The sequence below is a fragment of the Platalea leucorodia genome (genome assembly GCF_965183815.1).
Source record: "Platalea leucorodia genome assembly, chromosome: 5".
NCBI classification, from domain to species: Eukaryota; Metazoa; Chordata; class Aves; order Pelecaniformes; family Threskiornithidae; genus Platalea; species Platalea leucorodia.
In genome coordinates, this window is record NC_138827.1 from 77895204 (window position 1) to 77915506 (window position 20303).

The window sequence follows — 20303 nt, forward strand, 5'->3', positions numbered from 1 at the left end:
ATTTTTTTTTTCTTTTTTTTTTTTTTTTTTCCCCTCCCTCCTCTCTCCCCTGCTTGCAGAGATTGAAAGCAGCCTTGACCCAGCAGCACCCTCAGGTAACAAATGGAGATACTGCCAAGGGACATCCAAGTGGGTTGGTTAGGACTCAGTCAGAGGAACCACGACCACAATCGTTACAACAACCTGCAACTTCAACAACTGAAACACCGGTATGACAACAGAGTGGACATGTGCTTCCTGCCCCTTTCATTGTTATGCAAAAAAAAATTTTTTGTTTACTCTTGATTTGTAAATAGAGGTTCACATGAGCTACAGACTTCTCTTGGAGTGAATAGTTTTGTAGCAGTAAAATGTTTATAGTTCTTATATGTTTTTGAATGCTTCTAAAATTTATTATCCAAGATGATAATTTCAAAATAGGTGTTATCTACCCACTTAAATTTAGAACTAAGTCCTCCTGGTTACTGGAGTGTGTTAACAGGAAATTCTTTGGTAACTGAAAATTGTACAACTGGTTAATATATATTTGAAAAAAATAAGTGCTTTCATTTTTTATTTATATTGCACGTTTAATATTTTAGATCATAAACACTTAAGAATTTTTTTAACTGCATTGGGTATCATGGTTATGTTAATTTGCTTGAAGAGTCTCCACTGGGCTGCCACAAGAAAAGTCTCAGCTGTGTGATGAAGGGTACTATGTAATCCCAGGTACTGAAAAGGGGGATCTGAGTTTAGGAAGATTGTGCTGTCCCTTTGGGATCATAGATGAGAACAGGGGAATAAAGGACAACAATGCTTCAGTCAAACTGGAAGTGGGAGTGCTGCTGGAGGAAAGAGATACTTCCATGGGTGCATCCTGGAGGATTCCTGCCATTCTACTTCAGAAAAACTTGTTGGAATGTGTTTTCAAAATGCTTTTAAAAATCTCTAAAAGTATTTTCAGAATTTATAGCATAATACCACTTTTATAAAAGCTACATACTTGGCCTAGAACCGGCAGGACCTGCATCTGCAGTGAAAGCCCTCAGATTCTTAGACTGGCCAGTGAAATCAAATAATATATCAAACGAAATATATTTGGAGCAAAAAGAGGAAAAAAGTTACCCATTATAAAATGATCTCCTCCTTAAGGCTGCTGTTCTCCCATACCACCTTAAGTTTTTTAAAGAATATTTTCATAATACCGCATGGCAGAATTTTCAAGATTAAAAGCTTGCTGTTTGGTTATTTTGTGGTTACTTTAGGATTTTAAAAAAAAAAAAAAAAAGGCAAGTGTTTCATTCCTAAAAGGCTGATTTGTGTTCCCAGGGTTTTTTTATTATGAGCTATCCAGAATTTTTGCCAAATCAATATGCCAACTGATACGTGTTTGCAGTTTTTAATTTAAAAATAAAATTTTCTTACTGTGCTAGACTGAACGTGCAGGTGCATTGGTGAATATGTCATGGAGACAGTTATAGTCTGTCTATCCTATCACTTGAAAGGATTTTAAGATCCGTTATATTGTTATCATAATTCATTAGATCTTTGCCTGGGGTCTGTATACAGCTATGAAAGGAGTATAATGTATAATTTAAAATACTGAAATACTTTGATCCTGTCATAATACGTGGGTGGATATAAGGGAAATTGGTATGCAGTGGTGGAGAACGCATCAACAAGTAGGAAATTGCTATCTGGAGATCCAGGGATCAGTGAGTATCAGCATTGACAGCATTTGTCAAACAGCTTCTATATGTTGGGCACAAACAATTATGTAGTGTTTCAGTTGGGACTAGGTTTGTGGGAAAGGTCAAAAGTAGAAAATTTATTTCCTGCTAAATGTAACTTTTAAAAGCTATTTTGGGTGAAAGAGTTTTTTAAAGTTTACCTTTTGTAAATATTTGTGTCATCAGAATTGGTAAAAGAATGTCTGAGAGTCTATCTAAACAAGTATTGCTTCCAGGCTGTATTCAGTTGCCAAATGCAAATGTCATATAAATTTAAATCTTTGAGTGACTTCTTTCAGTGCAATTTTAAGCAAAGCTAGAGCCGTGATTAAAATGTTACATGTTAATGTAACATGGTAAGGAGTGTAAATACAGAAAAATATTTTAAAACATAACTGAAGAGTTAAATGCCATAGCTTTCCACAAAAGAAATGTGTATAACCTGAATGTATTTGGAAACGTGAATGCCCTTCTCAAGATGTGATGTGTACTTACACTAGTGCTGTAGCTTAAGTCATTAGTAGTGTTATACTGATAACTTTAATACTTTTTACTGTTTTCAGGCATCACCAGCTCAGCCTACGCCCCAAACACCAAATACGGGTGGTCGGCGAAGAAGAGCTGCCAATGAAGACCCTGATGAGAAAAGAAGAAAGTTCCTGGAGCGAAACCGGGCTGCTGCTTCCAGATGCCGACAGAAACGGAAAGTCTGGGTGCAGTCTTTGGAGAAAAAGGCCGAGGATCTGAGCTCGCTAAACGGCCAGTTACAGGTATACTTTTTATTTCAAGTAAAAATGTGTAAGTTTTTCGATTCTTAGACAGTGATCCTGGATCAATGGAACTTAAACTTTGCATGAGATCTGAAATAGAAATGGTTTTGTAACTGGTGGCTCAGGTCAGAATTGAAAATTCAGCATTAATTGCATATACCAGTAAAATAAGAATATAAGAGAATACTCAGATTTCAAGATGTGTAAACTTTAGGATCATGCCCTTTTGTCCTTTGTCCATTTTAAATAACTTTCAGGCTGTGATACTAAACAAAGATGGCGAGATGTGTTAGAGTAAAGGCTTACTAACAAAGTAATAGCCTTACCTTAAAAACCTCTTGCTCTTAATTATTTGTATCACAGCCTGAGTTATTTAAATAAGATGTGGTTTGATTTCCTTTGGTTCTTTTTAACTTCACTTTTTTTCCTTTAAAGTGAATGTAGTGCTCGTGAAAGGTGCCAGATTGACATCACTGGAAACTGAAGGCCTCTTTTGTCCACAGAACAGGTACAGCACAGGCAGTGGCAGTGCAAATTTCACCACACTGCCCTCCCAGTGTGCGTAAATCCTATAGTGAGGGAAGTATACTGTAAGAGGGTAGTCTAGTGTATGTTGCCCGTCATTTTTTCCACCTCATCTGAGGTCGTCAGTTGTTGGAAAGTTGTCATGTGGGCACACTTTTCTCCCTGTAGAACAATCCATGACCCTTTTGTTTAAATTACTATTAAATGTTAGAATATACTTTCTTAATGTTTTCCAGCAGCACATGAGAATTGGCACAAAGTACTGTTTCAAAATAAAAAGTCTAAAAGTTTTATTTTGAGAATTACAGAAAGGAAAAATGTCATTTCCTGAATGAAGCATTAATTTAGAAAATGCAATTGGAACTATTTTGATATTTTAAAGTTTTACTTCTTGTTCTTTCATCAGAGCTCTTCACTGAGTCAAATTCACAGATCTTTTCCTTCCTATTAAAACTCCTCTTTCATGCTGTTTGATAAAGAAAACGTCCCAGCTTGACCAACAGGAAAGTAGGGCATGTTGAGATTACTTTTTATCATGTAATCGAAATTACAGTGTATCAGTCGTCTTCATGTTCATGTCTTTAAAAATAATCAGCATCCCAGACTGTAAAATATAAGAAATTCCTACCTAAGCACACAATGTGAAATCATTTCCTGTGTTCCAAGAATCATGACGCTGTGCACTGGCATTAGTTAAATTTCTTGCAAATATGTAGTCTTCTCATATTTGTTCACAGTCTTTAGACATGTTCCTTTAATGCAGTCACAGTCCTCACTGTAAATCCATTAATTACAAAATGGTTTGTAGCACTATAGCTTAAATAATCTAAGAAACAAGTGAAGAAGGTAGACCTACAGGAAGGAGAAGAAAGAACAAAAAAGATTGGCTATATTTCAGTTTTCTTAGTGAAGGTAATTTTTGGTATTATGTGAACTGCCTTTAACTTATACATACCAATTTTTATAACCGAAAATGATGTAAGTGCTATAACCAAAAGATTTCCAGATTTCCAAGAGTTAACTCGGTAATAGTGAATTCAAGAAAAAGAAGTTTCTTATGGTCTGGCAAAAGCAAAACCGTTAACTGTGAAGAACAGAATGACTTGTAAAGAAAATTGAATGTCAGAGAAATAATTAAACTGTACTTTATGTGAAAACATTAATCAGTCCTATATTTCCATAATAATTCTTCACTTGACAGGCTAACACAGCTGATCAGCATAGCAGGCAGTAATGACCCATGATTACTTACTTTATATTTAATAGTAAATTTAATAAGTTTGGAGTTTTGCCTTAGTACAGTTTTATAGACTGAGTGTTAGGGTTTAGTAGTTCATATTTTGTTTAATATCTAAATGACCTGCTCAGCTGAATTTACTGAGATGTCACATTTCCAAAAGCAGGTTAATACCAAAATGACTACATTGCATTGCTTCACGTAACAATTCTGACTTCTTTCAATGCAGTTAGTAGCTTTCTTGTAGTCTCTGTCAAAGCTTCTAATGTCAACGTCAAGGTTTTTAAGACTGGAACTCTCTAACAGTACATACAGATTTTGTAGAAGTTTACTTGGTTGATGTACATTTTGTTCCGTAGTTTTCAGCTTTCTGTAGATTAACTTCTGCCTATTTCTTTTAAATGTTTGAATGTAATTTCCTTTTTAAGCATTATTTTTCAAATTTTTTCTTAACGGAAAATTTCGACCTGTTACATCATGCCAGTAACATGTTTAGGTTAGGTTGGCTATCTTTATTATAGGCTCTGCTATGTAAGGTTTTTTCATGCTTCCAACCTTTTAAAGTTTATTTTACTGTCTGATTTTTGTGAACTGTGTTTTCTACTAATACATTGACTTGTTTATTGATCTTATATTTTATATACCACATTGTGTTGCCTCTGTGCCTTGCACAGTACTGCAGGGTATGGTATGCTATATAACGTGTTAAGGAAGTATTGACAGTGTGTCCCCAGTGGCCGCTCAATCGTATTGCAGGAGCAGATGCCAAAGTTCATTATATGGTCTCTATTTGGTCCCTTTTGCTTTAATGATCTTAAATGGCAAAGTATTAGTAGAAGAATGGCCTGTCTTCCTCACGAGGCCATTGTAGATTTTAAAGGATCAGCAATCAGTGGCAGTTTGTACTAATGCTGCAGAAGCTGCTTTAGGAAAGCTAAATTATGAAAGAAATGTCTGTAAGTAAAGGTCCTTATTCATACAGGGGTATCTTGTTGAATTTACCCAAAAAGAAACAGGAAGAGTGGCGTTTAACTCAGCTACAGACAATCCCCTATCCCTATAAGTCACATCTACCTGTCTCTGATGATAGTTTTGGTAAACAATACCTCACAAGTGTTGTCCCACGCCTTGCTGAGTAAGGATTAATCTGGTCCCACTATTGCATATACATTTTGGATCCAGGGAGAAATAGGCAGATACAGAAGAACATATTGTACACTGCGTGGTATACCTTCAGAAGAATACAGAAGGCAAAGTATCTTTTGAAAAATGGAGTGCAGGTAAAAATAGATATGCTTTCCTTCAGAAACCTTCTTTCTAATGTTAGCACATTTTGAAATGTGGGAACTTAAAAATTCTTCTAGACAGCATGTGAGGTAATTTCACGCTTATTCAAAGAAATGTTGATGCCTACGCTTGACTTGATATCTCATTAATGAGGAGGACCTTTCCAGCGTGAAAACTTGAAGTAATTTTTCTCTGTGCCAGTGGTTGAAGTGTTTATTCCATGTGTTTCTTCTTGTTAGCCTGTTTTCCATAAAGACCACCACATGTTAACATATTTCAAATGAGATGGAAAGACTTGCTATTGTCACATACACAATAAGAAAACTACAATACATATAGGAACTGGTTCTAATAATGCGCCTTTATTACCAGTCAGAAGTGGTTCTTACTGGTAATATGTAAATGGCAACCACGGATTGCCTTTCCGTGATGTTCTGCGTACCACGTGTCTAGCAGACATACTCTATTCTACTTTCAGGAATGACTGGCGCATTGCATATGGCACTGTTGGCAAACAGTGGTCACGTTATTAACAATGCTACTATGTATTCTATGAGAATACCTCGACTTTTTTAGTATAGGAATGTTGTTCCATTTTTGTCAAACCTGCTTTAATGTAAGATAATATATTTGCTTTTTCTGTTAGCAAAATCCTTAGTATTTATAATACAACTGACATTAATCTATAAACTGCCTTTTCAAAAAAAATTTTTTTCATAAATATTAGTTTTACTTACACTGATAAACAGTGACTTCATACTTATACGTGCTCTTCCTTAAAATGTGGAAGATGAAGGCAGAAAATTTCTGAAAACCTTTTCCTGATTTGATCACTTACTTTGCCAACGTCCCTTTAAACTAACAGAAGTATGTTTCATATTCTTGGACATTGCTGCTTCTGTAGATTATCAAAAAGGGTCTCAAAACTACATCAGCACTTTCTTTCCCTCCCCCCAACTATGTCAATTCTGTGCAGCTGCCTGCTTGGCATGCAGATTTGTGGCTCCTTGGTAAATAACATGGTTGACTAAGAGGAGACTGAGAATTGGAGGAAGAAGTAGTGTGATTTCTTAACAGCCCAAGAGTTCAGGACATGTAATGCCAGCTGGTAGAGATTTTGTGGGGATTTTGGGTGTGTGTTTGGTTTTTTTTTTTCATTACAACCTTTTTTTTTTTGTTTGCAATCACATTTTTCTTTCCTTAGAAATGTCTGTGAAGTCAGATATTGGCTTTGTTTCAGCTCTTCTTTTTGTTTTAAATATAAAGTTTCTAAAAGGGATATTTGGCACAATAAAATGACTGAAGAGAAAAGTAGTCCTTAATAGTTTAAGAGGATTTTGCAAGTATAGAGGCTTGAAATTTTTTGTCTCTTAAATGGAGAGAGAGAGAGAGAACACAGAGGACCTTTTCTTTTAAAAATCTGGTATTTTAGTTACAGTGTTTATAAACTATGTTACTTAGTGTAATTAAACCTAATAAATTCTGTTCTTAAAAAGTGTTTTCCTTATTTTGGAATCCTTTTAGTTATAATTCCTCTCTTCTCTGACTGCATTGCCTTATTTCTAGCTTGCAAGTAACTAGATTGAATTTCTCGTGGGGTTTTTTCCACATAATTTTATTTGCAGTCCAATTTTCCTGTGTTTGTTTTTTCTTTAACTTGCTCTCAAATGCATAAACATATGCATCTACCAAACAATTATGTCACGTTTGTGGTATATTATGCTAATGTGCCATGGTTCTTAGAGTTTAAGTAACTTCAAGTATCAATGGATATGATTTATATTTAAAAGGAATTAACCCATGAAAAGCATATACCGTGGCAAGATATGGGTATCACAAAGCATTACAGATAACTTGATTCTGTAGGTACATAAACAGTTTTCTACTATTTTAAGTGAAAATGGATCTATCAAAATGCCATAGTGTTCTTAATATGGATTGTCACATACACTGCACTTATGTAGTTCTTCTCATCTGTAGATATCAAACTGCTTTACAGGGAGGGTAAGTATCACTGTCCTCCATTTTACAAATGGGGATATTGAAGCACAAAGAAGTAAAATGACCTTGCTCAAGGTCACCCAATAGTGGAAAGGCACAGCCTGGAAATGAACCCAGTCACTAGATTCTGCAAGTGCTGTCTCCTAGATCACACTCTGCTTTAGTGACATAAACTGACATTTCGGGATTTTGTCATTATTATCAATTATTCCTTCATACAACACGTTTCTGTATGGCTGCCAAAGAGAAAATTAATACGGAAATCGACAGACAAAATTATTTTCCATTACATGGGATTTTCAAAGTCCAAGTGCAAATATAGTCACCAAAAATCATTCTGCATTGGCTGATTTTTTTTTTTTAACTTTTTTTTAATGTTGGCTGTGACATCTGTTAAAATGTGGGTAGTTAAATGTAAGTTTGCTCTGATTAGAATTCATCGCAAAGCCCTGCAGAAGAGTCTTACAGTAGCTGGATCATGTGAATGAGACTATATGTAGACTCTGCATCTGCAAACTGAAAAACATATGTTATATTTTCCAAAAAAGCATTTCCTAGTTTAAGAAAATGATAGTTAGCCAAGTTTCAGCTAATATTTAAGTATTCTGAGATTAAAAAAAAGTATGTATTTTTGCAATGTATACCAAATAGAAACTTCTAGTATTTTATCTACCCCTAAATGAACAACTGAAAATCCTGTAAAACTTAATACTTACCTTCAAAATGTGTATAGTTTGAACCTGGTAAAGTACATAACTTTCTTCTCCTTTAGAATGAAGTCACCCTGCTGAGAAATGAAGTGGCACAGCTGAAACAGCTTCTTCTGGCTCATAAAGATTGCCCTGTAACCGCCATGCAGAAGAAATCTGGCTATCATAGTGAGTAATGTTCCATTACCTATAGCCTTAGGCTGTATCAATGAAATACTGCCAAAGTGAACTGAATGAACATTAAAATTGAGAAGTGCAGTTCTAAACTTACATTAAAGATTTAAAAAAAAAAAAAAGGTTATTAGAAGACAGGAGTGAGTATGTGATATTTAGAAATATATTTTTAAGTCCGTTCAGTTGAAGTGTTGCATAACATTGAAGGTTTTATGTTGGTTTAATAAATGCATATGATAATTAGCATTTAAGGACTATCGGTTATTACACCTGCTTTGGAAAATATAATTAAAGTATTAAGAGCACATGATAAACCATTTTTTTATACTTTATCTTAGCCTAGTATAGTGAAAGGTCCTTGTGGTTTGTAGGGTTTTTTTTTTTCCTTCATTGTAATGACATTTCAGTAGAGGTAATGTAACAGCTGTCCTCATTTACCATAACATCCAGGATCAGTCAAGCCGTTAAAATAATCAGATGCAGGTTCATGGCTCCTACTGTACAACGTCTTCTAGATTGTTTTGATTTCCACGTTAAGCAACTACTTTTCTATAAACAGGGTATATTAAAAAGCAGTTCTAATACTGAAGGGAATACTGAGAGTTTCAGTAGCATTGTTTTTTTCCTAATACATATTTTTACTTAAAGGTGCTCATTTGATTTTCATCCTTCCAGCATTTTAAAGGTTAATTATGCTTTCCTGACTTGTAACTTCATTTTTGGATATGATACACAGTGCCAGAACCAGCTGCTGCTGCTGTAGAATAAATGGCCAATTTTGTCCATTGTACACAAATTTGTTACAAATAACTGAGCTGGGAATGCATTAGGCAACATTCATAATATATAACCCACAGCTTTCGTTTTTATGATTTAGTGATATTTCAGGATATTTGTAAATGTGAAGATTGTTTCTGCCATATGTAGCCACTTCATTTTAATTTGCCAGTGTCAGTAATTCAGGAGAATAAAGGAACATTTTGTATTGCATGCAAACAGATCCTCAGGTGCTTGCGATAAAACTTAATGGCCACCATCTTTACTTGTAGTCATTGTAAGCAATTTCATCAGAATGGGCAATATTTTTTAATTTAAAAGATTCAGGAGATTTAGCAACTCTCTATTGCCATATATATTTAGAATACTGATTTTGTCAGTTTTGAGCTTATAAATCTTGGTCCTTTGATCTCCAGTCATTTTGACAAGACGGAAAATAGCATCTTGGAGTAAATTGGAACAGTATAGAAATATGTTTGGGATTTATATTAACAATGATTGCTGCAGGGATGAGGCCATTATGGCTCCCATCTGACAGAACAACATAATTTCATATGGAAGCTACTAGGGGATAACATTATGCATGCAAGGTTTTTCAAAAAAACGACAAAACTAGGTTTCTTGAATTTTGATATTTTGAGGATGCGTGTTCCTGAATTGGCATGAAAAATATTTAAACATAAGTCCTAAACTGGTGGTAAAGTAATTACATGCTAAGGATTTCTTTGTTGAAGAATTAACAAATGGCCTGTTTAGTAATGCTTTTTTTTCTGCCCTCAGAAAAGGACTGTAATGTTCCTAGTTTACTAAAGAATGCAAAATGAATAAGAACTAAAATACTAGTCAGTGGAAAAAGCTTACATTTTAGAAGAAAATAAAACAATAGTAAGCAAGAAGATTGGAAGCATAGCTCGCCTAGTTTCTTGAAAAGTCTGTTGAAAGTCAAAGTTCAACATGAATGGTAGTTGTAATGCCATCCCTCTGAAAGGATTTTATCACATTATCTCCATGTGAATATCGGTAGGAGAGCGTGTTGGTTAAGTTACTTACCCGCAGTACAATTTATGAGAGGAAAAAATGGTTTCAGTTAATACGATCATGAAAATGGTGTTCACAGAAAGTATTTTTAAATAAATATATTATGTTCATCAAGTAATCTAACTTGAATTGCTTCAAAAATGTATTGAGTGGTTTAACAGTCTGTCTCTGTGGAAGAAATTGAAGACACCAGATTACAGAGCTCCTGCCGTGCTGAATATTGTGCATTGCTGAGACAATGCTATTTTACACCACACAGACGATGTTTTAACAGCCAAGTCCACTATTTAATGGGGTTTCATGTATGATGCACTTAAATAGGTACAAAGAATCTATTGCTTTTCAGGGTATTTTTGGCACTTACTTTTACATATCTTTCAAGATCTTTTGGATTTCCCATGCACATTTTTGTCTCAAGCCAAGTGAAAAGCACGACAGTGCAGATACCCCTTTCTTCTTCTAAGATTGTTCTTGGGATCCTATTTGCCTTGTTTAAAAAGTCTTGTGCCTGCTTCAAAAGAGGGTGTCATCAGGACAGAGAAACCAGAAAAATGGTTATTGCGCTTTGAGGCAGTGTGGGTGAACTTCTGTTGCAATGTTTGAGTTTTCAGCCAGTTTAAACTTTTTTATTTCCTAAAGAAGGATGCTATTGGTTCTGAATGCATCTTTAAACATTAGGGGTAAAAAAAAAAAAGGCGTCATGTATAGGAGAAATCTAAATGGTGTTCATTTATTTTTCATTTTAGCTATTCTATACCAGCTTATTTCTAAAAGTCTTCTGCAATACTTGTATATTTTCTCAAGCTTTTTCTGGACTTGGAGCAGGAAAAAGGTGAAAAATTCCAAGAAGAAAATATGTTGTGAAAATTAGAATTGTAAAAAAAGAAATTGAAAAGAGTGTTCTAGGTATTTTTCATATTTTTCAAAAGAGCATCATGATACTCAAGAACATTTGTACAAAACCAAATATAAGGGAAGATAAATAGAGGCTGCAATGTAGGCGGTATTAAACGGGGTGGTTTTGTGTTCTTTCTGTAAAGTGGTAGAAGGTGACTAACCCATTTCAGATCTGGAATATTTTGAACCACTCAAACCCCGCTGCGTTTCTACAGCCTGTTGTGGACAGCCCTTTGGTGACTGTAGGGGATATTCGCAAAGGCCAGGTCACTGGAAATGAGCATTTCTAGGCTTGAGTCTCTCTATAGTCCGTGGATGGCCTGATGAGAATTACCATGAGGCTTCCTTTCTAGTGATCATCAGGGGACCGAAAGGAGTTCTGGATCACATGTCAATGTTTGCATACTCACTCCCATTTTGGTTTTGGTGGGTTTTTTTCTTCTGAAGACTGAAATCCCTCTTTGTTTGCTTACCTTACTGAAAGCTATTGGCAAGCAATGCTAAGGAGCAAATAATAGCAATGCTTAATGACTCTAAAAGGGTACTTTTTAGTACATCCTCAAAAGTCTCCTCTGCTTTGTTTGGTATTTTTAAAATCTTTTCTATAGCTCAGTCTAGCCCACGTTGTGTTCCATTACCAAAATGGCTCCTCCTTCTCATGATGCAGCCTGTCTAGGAACCATGTAGCCTTCAGGAAAGTTCATGCAATGCAGGTCTGTAAATTTTCAGCTTTCTAACGTACAGCACACGTTACTTCTGTAGATTCATGTCTAATTTGGACTGTGCATTTTCCTTGGTTTGAGGAAAAGCTGGGGGAGCCATTAGAAAGCTAAAACGCTTAGGCTTTTTTCCTACATCGTTAGCTACATTATGATTCTGGTATGTATCAGTTGCACTCTTGAAACCATAGTCCTGTGCCTGGCAATTCCCTGGGCAACTAAGAAAAAAATCTGTGAGAATTTAAATATGATTTTCCTGTGTTCTTCTAAAAGCCTTTGTTATTTATTCCCAGTCTTCAGGCTTAAGAAAACGCTACAGGCTAGGGGAGGAGTGGCTGGAGAGCTGCCTGGCGGAAAAGGACCTGGGGGTGTTGGTTGACAGCCACCTGAACATGAGCCAGCAGTGTGCTCAGGTGGCCAGGAAGGCCAATGGCATCCTGGCTTGTATCAGGAATAGTGTGGCCAGCAGGACCAGGGAGGTGATAGTGCCCCTGTAATCGGCACTGGTGAGGCCGCACCTCGAGCACTGTGTTCAGTTTTGGGCCCCTCACTACAAGAAGGACGTCGAGGTGCTGGAGCGTGTCCAGAGAAGGGCAATGAAGTTGGTGAAGGGTCTAGAGAACAGGTCTTGCGAGGAGCGGCTGAGGGAGCTTGGGTTGTTTAGTCTGGAGAAGAGGAGGCAGAGGGGAGACCTTATTGCTCTCTACAACTCCCTGAAAGGAGGTTGTAGCCAGGTAGGGGTCGGTCTCTTCACCCTGGTAACAAGTGATAGGATGAGAGGAAATGGCCTCAAGCTGCGCCAGGGGAAGTTTAGGTTGGATATTAGGAAAAAATTCTTCACTGAAAGGGCAGTCAGGCACTGGACCAGGCTGCCCAGGGAAGTGGTTGAGTCTCCATCCCTGGAGGTATTTAAAAGAAGGGTAGACGTGGTGCTTAAGGACATGGTTTAGTGGTGGACTTGGCAGTGATAGGTTAACGGCTGGACTCGATGATCTTAAGGGTCTTTTCCAGCCTTAACGATTCTGATTCTATGAAAACAAGCCATCTTTGTAATGACGTGACTTCAAGTATCTTGTATATTCATTGAGTAGATTTTCTTGTTTGGTTTTAATTCTTCAAATGGAGTTCTGTATTCAGGTTTTGGCCGCTATTCCTGTAAAGTTAGGGCTACATAAGGAAGGATTTTGAAGGAAATCTAAATAGCTATTCTTTAGAGTGGCACCTCATTTCTAAATATTACTTTGTAGTTATTGCAAGGATTTACACTTCCAGTCAAATTTATTACCATAAACTAGTGTTAGGTCTGTATCTTATATAATCACCTACCTGCTGTAAGCTCCCTCCCTCCAGCCCCTGGCATCTGAAAATACCTGAATCAGTGCTTTTGTCTCCTCAACACAGTATGTTTGTTCATCTGCTCAATGATATGAAAAGTTCTATTGTACATTGGTGATCATAAGTATTCTCATAACTGTTTCTTCCATTGCATATGTGGTCTTCCTGAGCCCAACAAAATCAGAAAATCAGGCCTTTCTTATGTTCTTTACCAGTGTGATATTATACAGACATTTCTTTTGAGTTAACAACATATATGTTAAGGGATGCAGAACAATGGAAGACCATCCTTCTCTGGCTGAAAGATAATGATCTGCTTTACTTCCTCTCTGTCTCTGGCTTGTAGCATTTAAAACGAACCCTTTTTCTTGAGGATAAGGAAGATATGGCCAACAAGTAAGTCGGGAATCAGCAAAAGCAGCATATTAGGAAGACTGAGATTCACAGGAGAATAACAGCTCTGAAGAGGAAGAGCAGGTGTTACAGCAGGGAGACTGTATTCGATACATGTCGTCCCACTTGCTGCCATTTCATTCTGTCTTGAGGGGAAGAATATGCTACTCTCTTAATGAGTAATTCAGTATTTTTCAGGAAGTGGCACTAGAGTTTCTGTTTTTAACAAAGTTTGCATGTGTTCCTTCTTACTTGTTTTTACATGAGATCTTGTAGGTCTTGACAGAGGTGTAGCAAAGCTGAAATCCTCTTGAATAGTGTTAACTGAACTGGCACTCATTCATGTTCTTTCTTTTCTTGAATGGGTGAATCCTACTAAGGATCACAAATGTCTTTCAGAACTATTTTAATTTTCTTCCTCTTGATGTATACAATTACCATGTAACCTTAGAATATGTGGTAATTGTCAGCAGACCTAACTTGAAATCATCTGTCTCTATCTCCTTTAAAGCCTGAAAGATCGGTTTTTGAAAAAAATGCAGTATTTGTAAAATAGTTGGCCTCATGGATAAGATATTACGATACTTTCAAACGATTATGTCCATGCTCTCGTAGTAGAGGTATAAGAGAAATTGCTACCTTGTTCTTGTAGGCAGTATTTCTTAGAAAGAAATGTAACAGTTTTGCTTGCTTACCCATCCTTTTTGACCTTACCGCTCTTTTCCAGAAGAGGTCGATAATAGAACTGTTGTTTTCATGCTTTGAAGATGAGCGTGTTCTTAGTATGCATGGGGTTAGTCAAAGATCTTTGTTGGGGCCTTGACTTGCTAATTTAGTGAATTTTCTTACCCATAGCTAGTATGTCGTATAAACCTCAGTACATGATAAAATTCTTTTCAGCATTATTTGTTCATGCTTAGTGTTCCTTTTAGTTGCTGCTATTAGCCTGATTTTTGATGGAAATGAGGCTATGATACCACAGCGGTGTTCATCTTTTAGTGTTAGTGTCATCCTTTCCCATCCCTTCTCTTCCCTGGGTAACTTTTGAATTTGTAGGCCAATCTCAAGCAAATCTGAAAGGGATTTGCAAAGACAAGTCTAGAGAAAATCAAGCTTTGTTCCATTGCTGTGTCACAAGCAATAGTTCGTGCTTCTTCTGGCTATGTTTGTGTGTATCTTCCTATATTATGTTATACAATAGTCAGTAGTGTTTTAAAAGGGACTTCCAGTGTTCCATCTTTATGCTGGGTTTAATTCAGCGTATAAAACTATTGTGAAAAATACTTGGAAACACTGAGTAGCACAAAGTGGTACAAAAAAGTTATAATTAAATTTGGTGTTCATACTTTTAATTTTGAGTGAAAAGCAGTAGGCCTATTTTGTTCTTTTGTTTCTTAGTCTTTCACTCAGCTTTTTGCTTGACAGTGCATAATGCCTTGTCTAACTTTTGCAACTCTGGAAAAAAAGGATGATTTTAGCATGACTAGGATGTCTGTGCAAGAAAGACATTTTAAATCATGCTCATTTTTTACATTCTGGTTTTGCACAATGAGAATTATTTTTTAATCTGTTTACCTTCTGTCATGAGAAAAAATGATGCAACTGTGTGGCTAATTCACTTCAGTTTTGTGGACAACAGGCAAAGTATTCTTGAAGATATTTTTAAAATCAGTTTTAACAATTTTAAATCTTATTGAGAGGCATTTGTATACTAAAGAAGTTACTGAACTTCACTCGGTTAAAAGAATGTGGGATGAAAACTTGTGGAAGTGTTGTCCAATTAATATAGTGGTGTAAATAATATTTTTTTCAGATACCGTATTTGTGATCGCTACGTATTAATTACTGAATGTAGAATTCTTCTTGTTTGGTTACTAAGCAAATGCAGTAAATAGCATATGTTAAAAATCTAAATCCAATTCATATAGCGCCAAGAGATCTGGTAGCATTTTTAATCTATAAATATTGCTTATTGATATGAGCATTCATCATTGGAATTAGGCGTGGTACCCACCAGCTGATTTACTAGGCAGGAAATCGGACAATGATGTTCATCGTGACTTTGAAGATGTGAAAATGTTCGTTTCCTGAATATTGCATGCTGCAGTCCATATTTTTTGTTTACAAAGTAGTACTTTCTCTAAAAACAGAAAATAAGATTGTTTTGCAATTTGTGCTGTGTTACACCATGAATTTTAATTATTTAGGGGATGATTGCTGTTACGTGGGATGTGGTGGTGTGCATTCCAGGGAAAAAAAAAAAATTACTTTTTCTTCTTCAGCTGCAGATAAAGATGACAGTTCGGAAGACATATCAGTGCCAAGCAGTCCACACACGGAAGCTATTCAGCACAGTTCTGTCAGCACTTCCAACGGCGTAAGCTCAACCTCCAAGGCAGAAGCAGTGGCCACCTCCGTTCTCACCCAGATGGCGGACCAGAGCACAGAGCCGGTGCTTTCCCAGATCGTCATGGCGCCTCCCTCCCAGTCGCAGCCTTCAGGAAGTTGATTAAAAACTTGCATTGCATCAGTTCCTTAGATATACATTTGTGACTTTAAAGGGAAATCAACAAAAGACCAGTCTCCATCTAGGAGAAACTGTAGCTTAAAATTATTCATTTTTAAAAATCCAACTTAAATTTGGCTTTAACGATTGGCAGGTGAAGATGAGACAGAACACCAGTTCTAGTCTCTTTGCAAAAGACTTTTTTTTTTTAAGTATTAGTTTTACTAGTTATTTTTTGTGCTTAATGTGTAAAGTGTGTGTACAGTACAATGTGGTTTATTTCATTTTTAATTTGGTATTATTTCAACAAACATTGGGGTGAATTACTAAAGGTCATCCCCAAGACTGTGATAGTAATATTATGTGACATTTTTATACCAAAGTTCTGCATAGTCCCTATTGACTTTGTAACGTTAGCAAGGTCATAAAGCACTAGGCAAGAGAAAGACAGTAACAGTAAATTTGCTTTTAGTCTTTTTGCCTTTTTGTTGTTTTGCACATTATGAGAGGAAGAACATTGGGAGAAAAACATTTGGGCTGGTTTATGTATATCATTTTGGTTGGCTTTTTAACTGTTGGGGGTTTTAATTTGTTTAATAGGGCCAGTACAGTATATGAGATACAGTACTCTTATGCACATACCTATCCTAGATGAGGATCATTACTAAATAGACTTGATTTTTTTTTTTTAATTTTAAATTGATGTCAGGTGTGGTTTTTTTCCCCCACCAACACTTTCATTCTGGGGGGAGGAGAGCTTTATTTCTCCAGTCAGAATAGATATCTATAACAACCCTTTGTTGCTAGGCTGAAACCAGTAAGCATATTGTAAAATACAGGGTTATCAAATATGGAATATTTAGTATTCCAAAGTAGGTTGATATTTTGTGGATTTTTGAGTCGCAGACTAAGGAGTTTACTCATGGTTTTGGATGCCAGAAAAGCCTAAAATCCTTCTTCAGACAACTCAAGACTTTTTTTTGTCATTGTCTTGTATTTGCAAGCTAACTTGTACTTAATTCTTGTGTAAGCACTGTCATCTTTTAGTAGCAAAAATTTTGATACCTTTCTTGTGGAAAAAGAAAAAATCAGTATCTACCGTATCTTGGAAACAATGTAATTATAATGTGGTGTGTGTGGTGTGTGCGTGAGAATGGTTCAGTAGTTAATGCCAGCAGTCTTTTGCTTGAATGTTTAAAGATGCCTTCAATGTGATGCTGGCTGATAGGTGATTGCAGTTTTAAAATGTTATTTACTGTGCGAACTTGGATAACTAACATTCCATGATGTAGTTTGTTTCTGATGAGATGATTGTAGGTACACTTTTTCTCATTATCCAATCATCTGTAGGATACTGAGTTTTTTAAATGTGCCATTATCTATTTTGATTCTGTACTCATGTTCAAAATACAGTACAATATTTTACAATAGATTAAGTTGTTTAAAAAAAGTAGATGTGTGCTTTCAGGTCGGAAAACTTTGTATAATAGCAAAAACAGATGCATAGTAGCAACTGGCAGTAAAGCAGGATTCCATTATGTATATAACAAAGATTTAATGCATTTATAATGGGTTGTGTAGTTCATTTGCTCTTCCTTCTCCACACTATACTATGTGTTTTTAAGTGTCAGTGCCATCAAGTTTCTATTTGATTCAGTTTTAAATCTAAAAATGTAATTGATCCACAGGAAAATCATAATTTCTACAATATATATACAACCATACTATAATGAAAACTGGACAAAGAAGTATCTAAGTCATATATGTATCATTGCAGGGCTTTAAGCATGAAAATAATAGGGGATTCTAAATATTTTGTATTTTAAAACTAAGAAAGTTGAGTTGATAACCTCATGTGTTTAAAAGTCTTACTTTCCCAATTTTAAGATAAAAAGCTGTAACAGTTATTGAACATTTCCAGGATGGTGAAATACAATGGACCTCTTGTGAGAAGGAATTTAATTGCAAAGGCACAAAATGTGAATTCTGCAAGAAAGCTATACAGTCACTTTTCATTGTAGTTTTGGTGGACTAGATAAGGCCTCATCGATTATACTATAATTTGCTCTCCTAAACACAAAGGCTTTTAAATCATATTTATATAAGTGGAGTTTTTTTATAACAAAACTGTCGCGCTTGTAAAATAAGTCTACATACGTGTATAGGAGACATGTAAACAGTTAATGAATTTAACAGTGGGGCTGGAAAAAGAACCATTAAAATCTGTGTTCAGCAAATAGAGAAAAGTTATTTGTCGTACTACCATGGATTCCGTTTCGAGACGTATGTCACACTACTTCTGTACTTAGCATTTTGGGTCTTTACATTTGACATGTTTCACAAACTGTACTGTTTTCTTTTATGTGCAGTTTGCATGAGTAAATCATCAAAGAGAATAAAATCTATCTTTAAGTTATGTTCCTATTTTAATGAAATTATAATTGTTCTAAAAGGCAGCACTGTCTTCAGACTTATTTCTTCATCCTTGCAGTTATCAGCATTTTTCTGGAAGTCATTACTGTAATGTCAAAGTAATGTTATGTAAATAAGAACAGATATGTTTCCTTAGAAAATAAGCCAAATTCCATTGCTCTGCATCTGAGTTCCAGCAGCTTCTGAGGAATCAGCCTTGTGTCGTTAGTTCCAGGAGCCCGAGGTAATCTGAGGATGACGGAGTTCACAAACATAGCTTGGTGATCCCAGGTGCTGCTCAGCCATTTCTGGTTGCCGTGAGTTCCAGAGCAGAAGCGTTGTGTGTAATCAGAATTTCCAGCTAACTTTCAGATATCTTCATCTTATCTTAATATACACGAAGCTAGGAAATAACAGCTATAGTCAGATGAACTGCTCACAGTTTCTTTGTGAAAGGTTGAGAAAAGATCATGCCCTCACACTTGACTTTTAGAATATTAGAAATGGTTTGGCCTTATTTATGAATGTTGGAAATATGATACGGAGGCTTTGGAGAGGAAAAAAAAAAGGTAAAGTTGCTGCGTGCTTGCATTTATTGCACGTGTTGACCAGAGGAAATCAAATTTAAACTGCACGCAACTTTGAGCCCGATATGAGAATAATGCCTAAGGCCTCTGTTGCTTCATTATGGTCTTTTTCTAACTATATGACTTAGCTTGTCACTCCAAGGAAAAAAACACGAAGGCTGTATAACAGGGCAGCTGGGGGGGAACCAACCCACTTTTTATTATCTACACTGTAAAAAGACCCAGTTTTATACCGAACTACCCAATCCAAGTAAGCTTTTTCTCTTTAAAATGCTAATGGAGGCTGGGCAAAGCAAGATATTACACTGACGGAACGAGATGACAGAAGTGTTGGATGAGTGGTGATTTCAGCTACCAGAATTACAGAAGTAATTTGCTTAGAGACAGACACAAACATTTTAATTGGTCATCATAAATGATAATGAGGAGAAAACATAGTGAAATTAAGTGCATCCTAATAAAGTAAGGTATGTTAAATTGCACTGAAGGAAACTTCAGCAATGCTTCTTGACATGATTAATATACTCATGACAATGTGTCTAATGAAGGTTGTTTGCATTTATATGCTGCCTGTTGCTTCCCTCAGTAGAGAAATAATTTGAACTGCACTCATTTACATTGCAGAACAGTGAGTGTAAGGCTGGCTTACAGTCATCTTTACATTTATTTTTAACCATTGTATCAACAGTAATACAGGTCTGATTTATTTAACCCTTGTTTTCTATAACAAGGTGTAGGGTATGACAGTATCATAAAATAATTTGGATTTTCAAAGTTTCATATTCTTTAATAGTAAGTCTCCTGACCTTTTAATTTTAGGTTTTAATATTACTTTTTTTTTTTTTTTTTTTTTCCCTTCATGGAATTTAAGATCGTGACCGTTCTTGTTCTTCACTTTCTTCCTCTTCAAAATATTTTTTCTTTCTGCGTGATGAGCCCCTGAAAGTGCTTATATATTTAGTGTGGAATTTCTTCTTTTTGCATATTGCTTCCTCCTTGGTTGCGTTAACTGCAGCAAGCTCTCATTTCAAGAAGTTAGTAATCAGGAAAGGAATTTCTGCACGCTCTGTATCTTGTCTTCTTCAGCTAAAATAGACAGGAGAAGCTTATGAAATGTTGACGTCTTCCTAGAACAAGGTATATTACAAAATACATATTTAGTTCTGGAAGGACGTCCTGAATCCCCAGTATGGAATTGTTAGTGTTGTGAAAAATTCCATTAC

The 20303-nt window shown here is 35.9% G+C and overlaps 1 protein-coding gene across 4 annotated transcripts in view; it reads left to right on the forward strand.

The window, feature by feature from the left end:
- Positions 1-18444, forward strand: part of ATF2 (activating transcription factor 2) — a 51757-nt gene extending 33313 nt beyond the window's left edge. For 3 of the 4 annotated variants that reach the window (XM_082313930.1, XM_082313931.1, XM_082313929.1), the window contains 4 exons: positions 60-209; positions 2276-2482; positions 8305-8410; positions 15858-18443. In XM_082313930.1, the coding sequence (XP_082170056.1) occupies positions 60-209; positions 2276-2482; positions 8305-8410; positions 15858-16084 (690 nt within the window). In that variant the 3' untranslated portion in view covers positions 16085-18443. Of the gene's footprint in view, positions 1-59; positions 210-2275; positions 2483-8304; positions 8411-15857 lie in introns of all 4 variants that reach the window. The other variant, XM_082313932.1, reaches the window with a different exon arrangement.
- The last annotated feature ends 1859 nt before the right edge of the window (positions 18445-20303 follow it).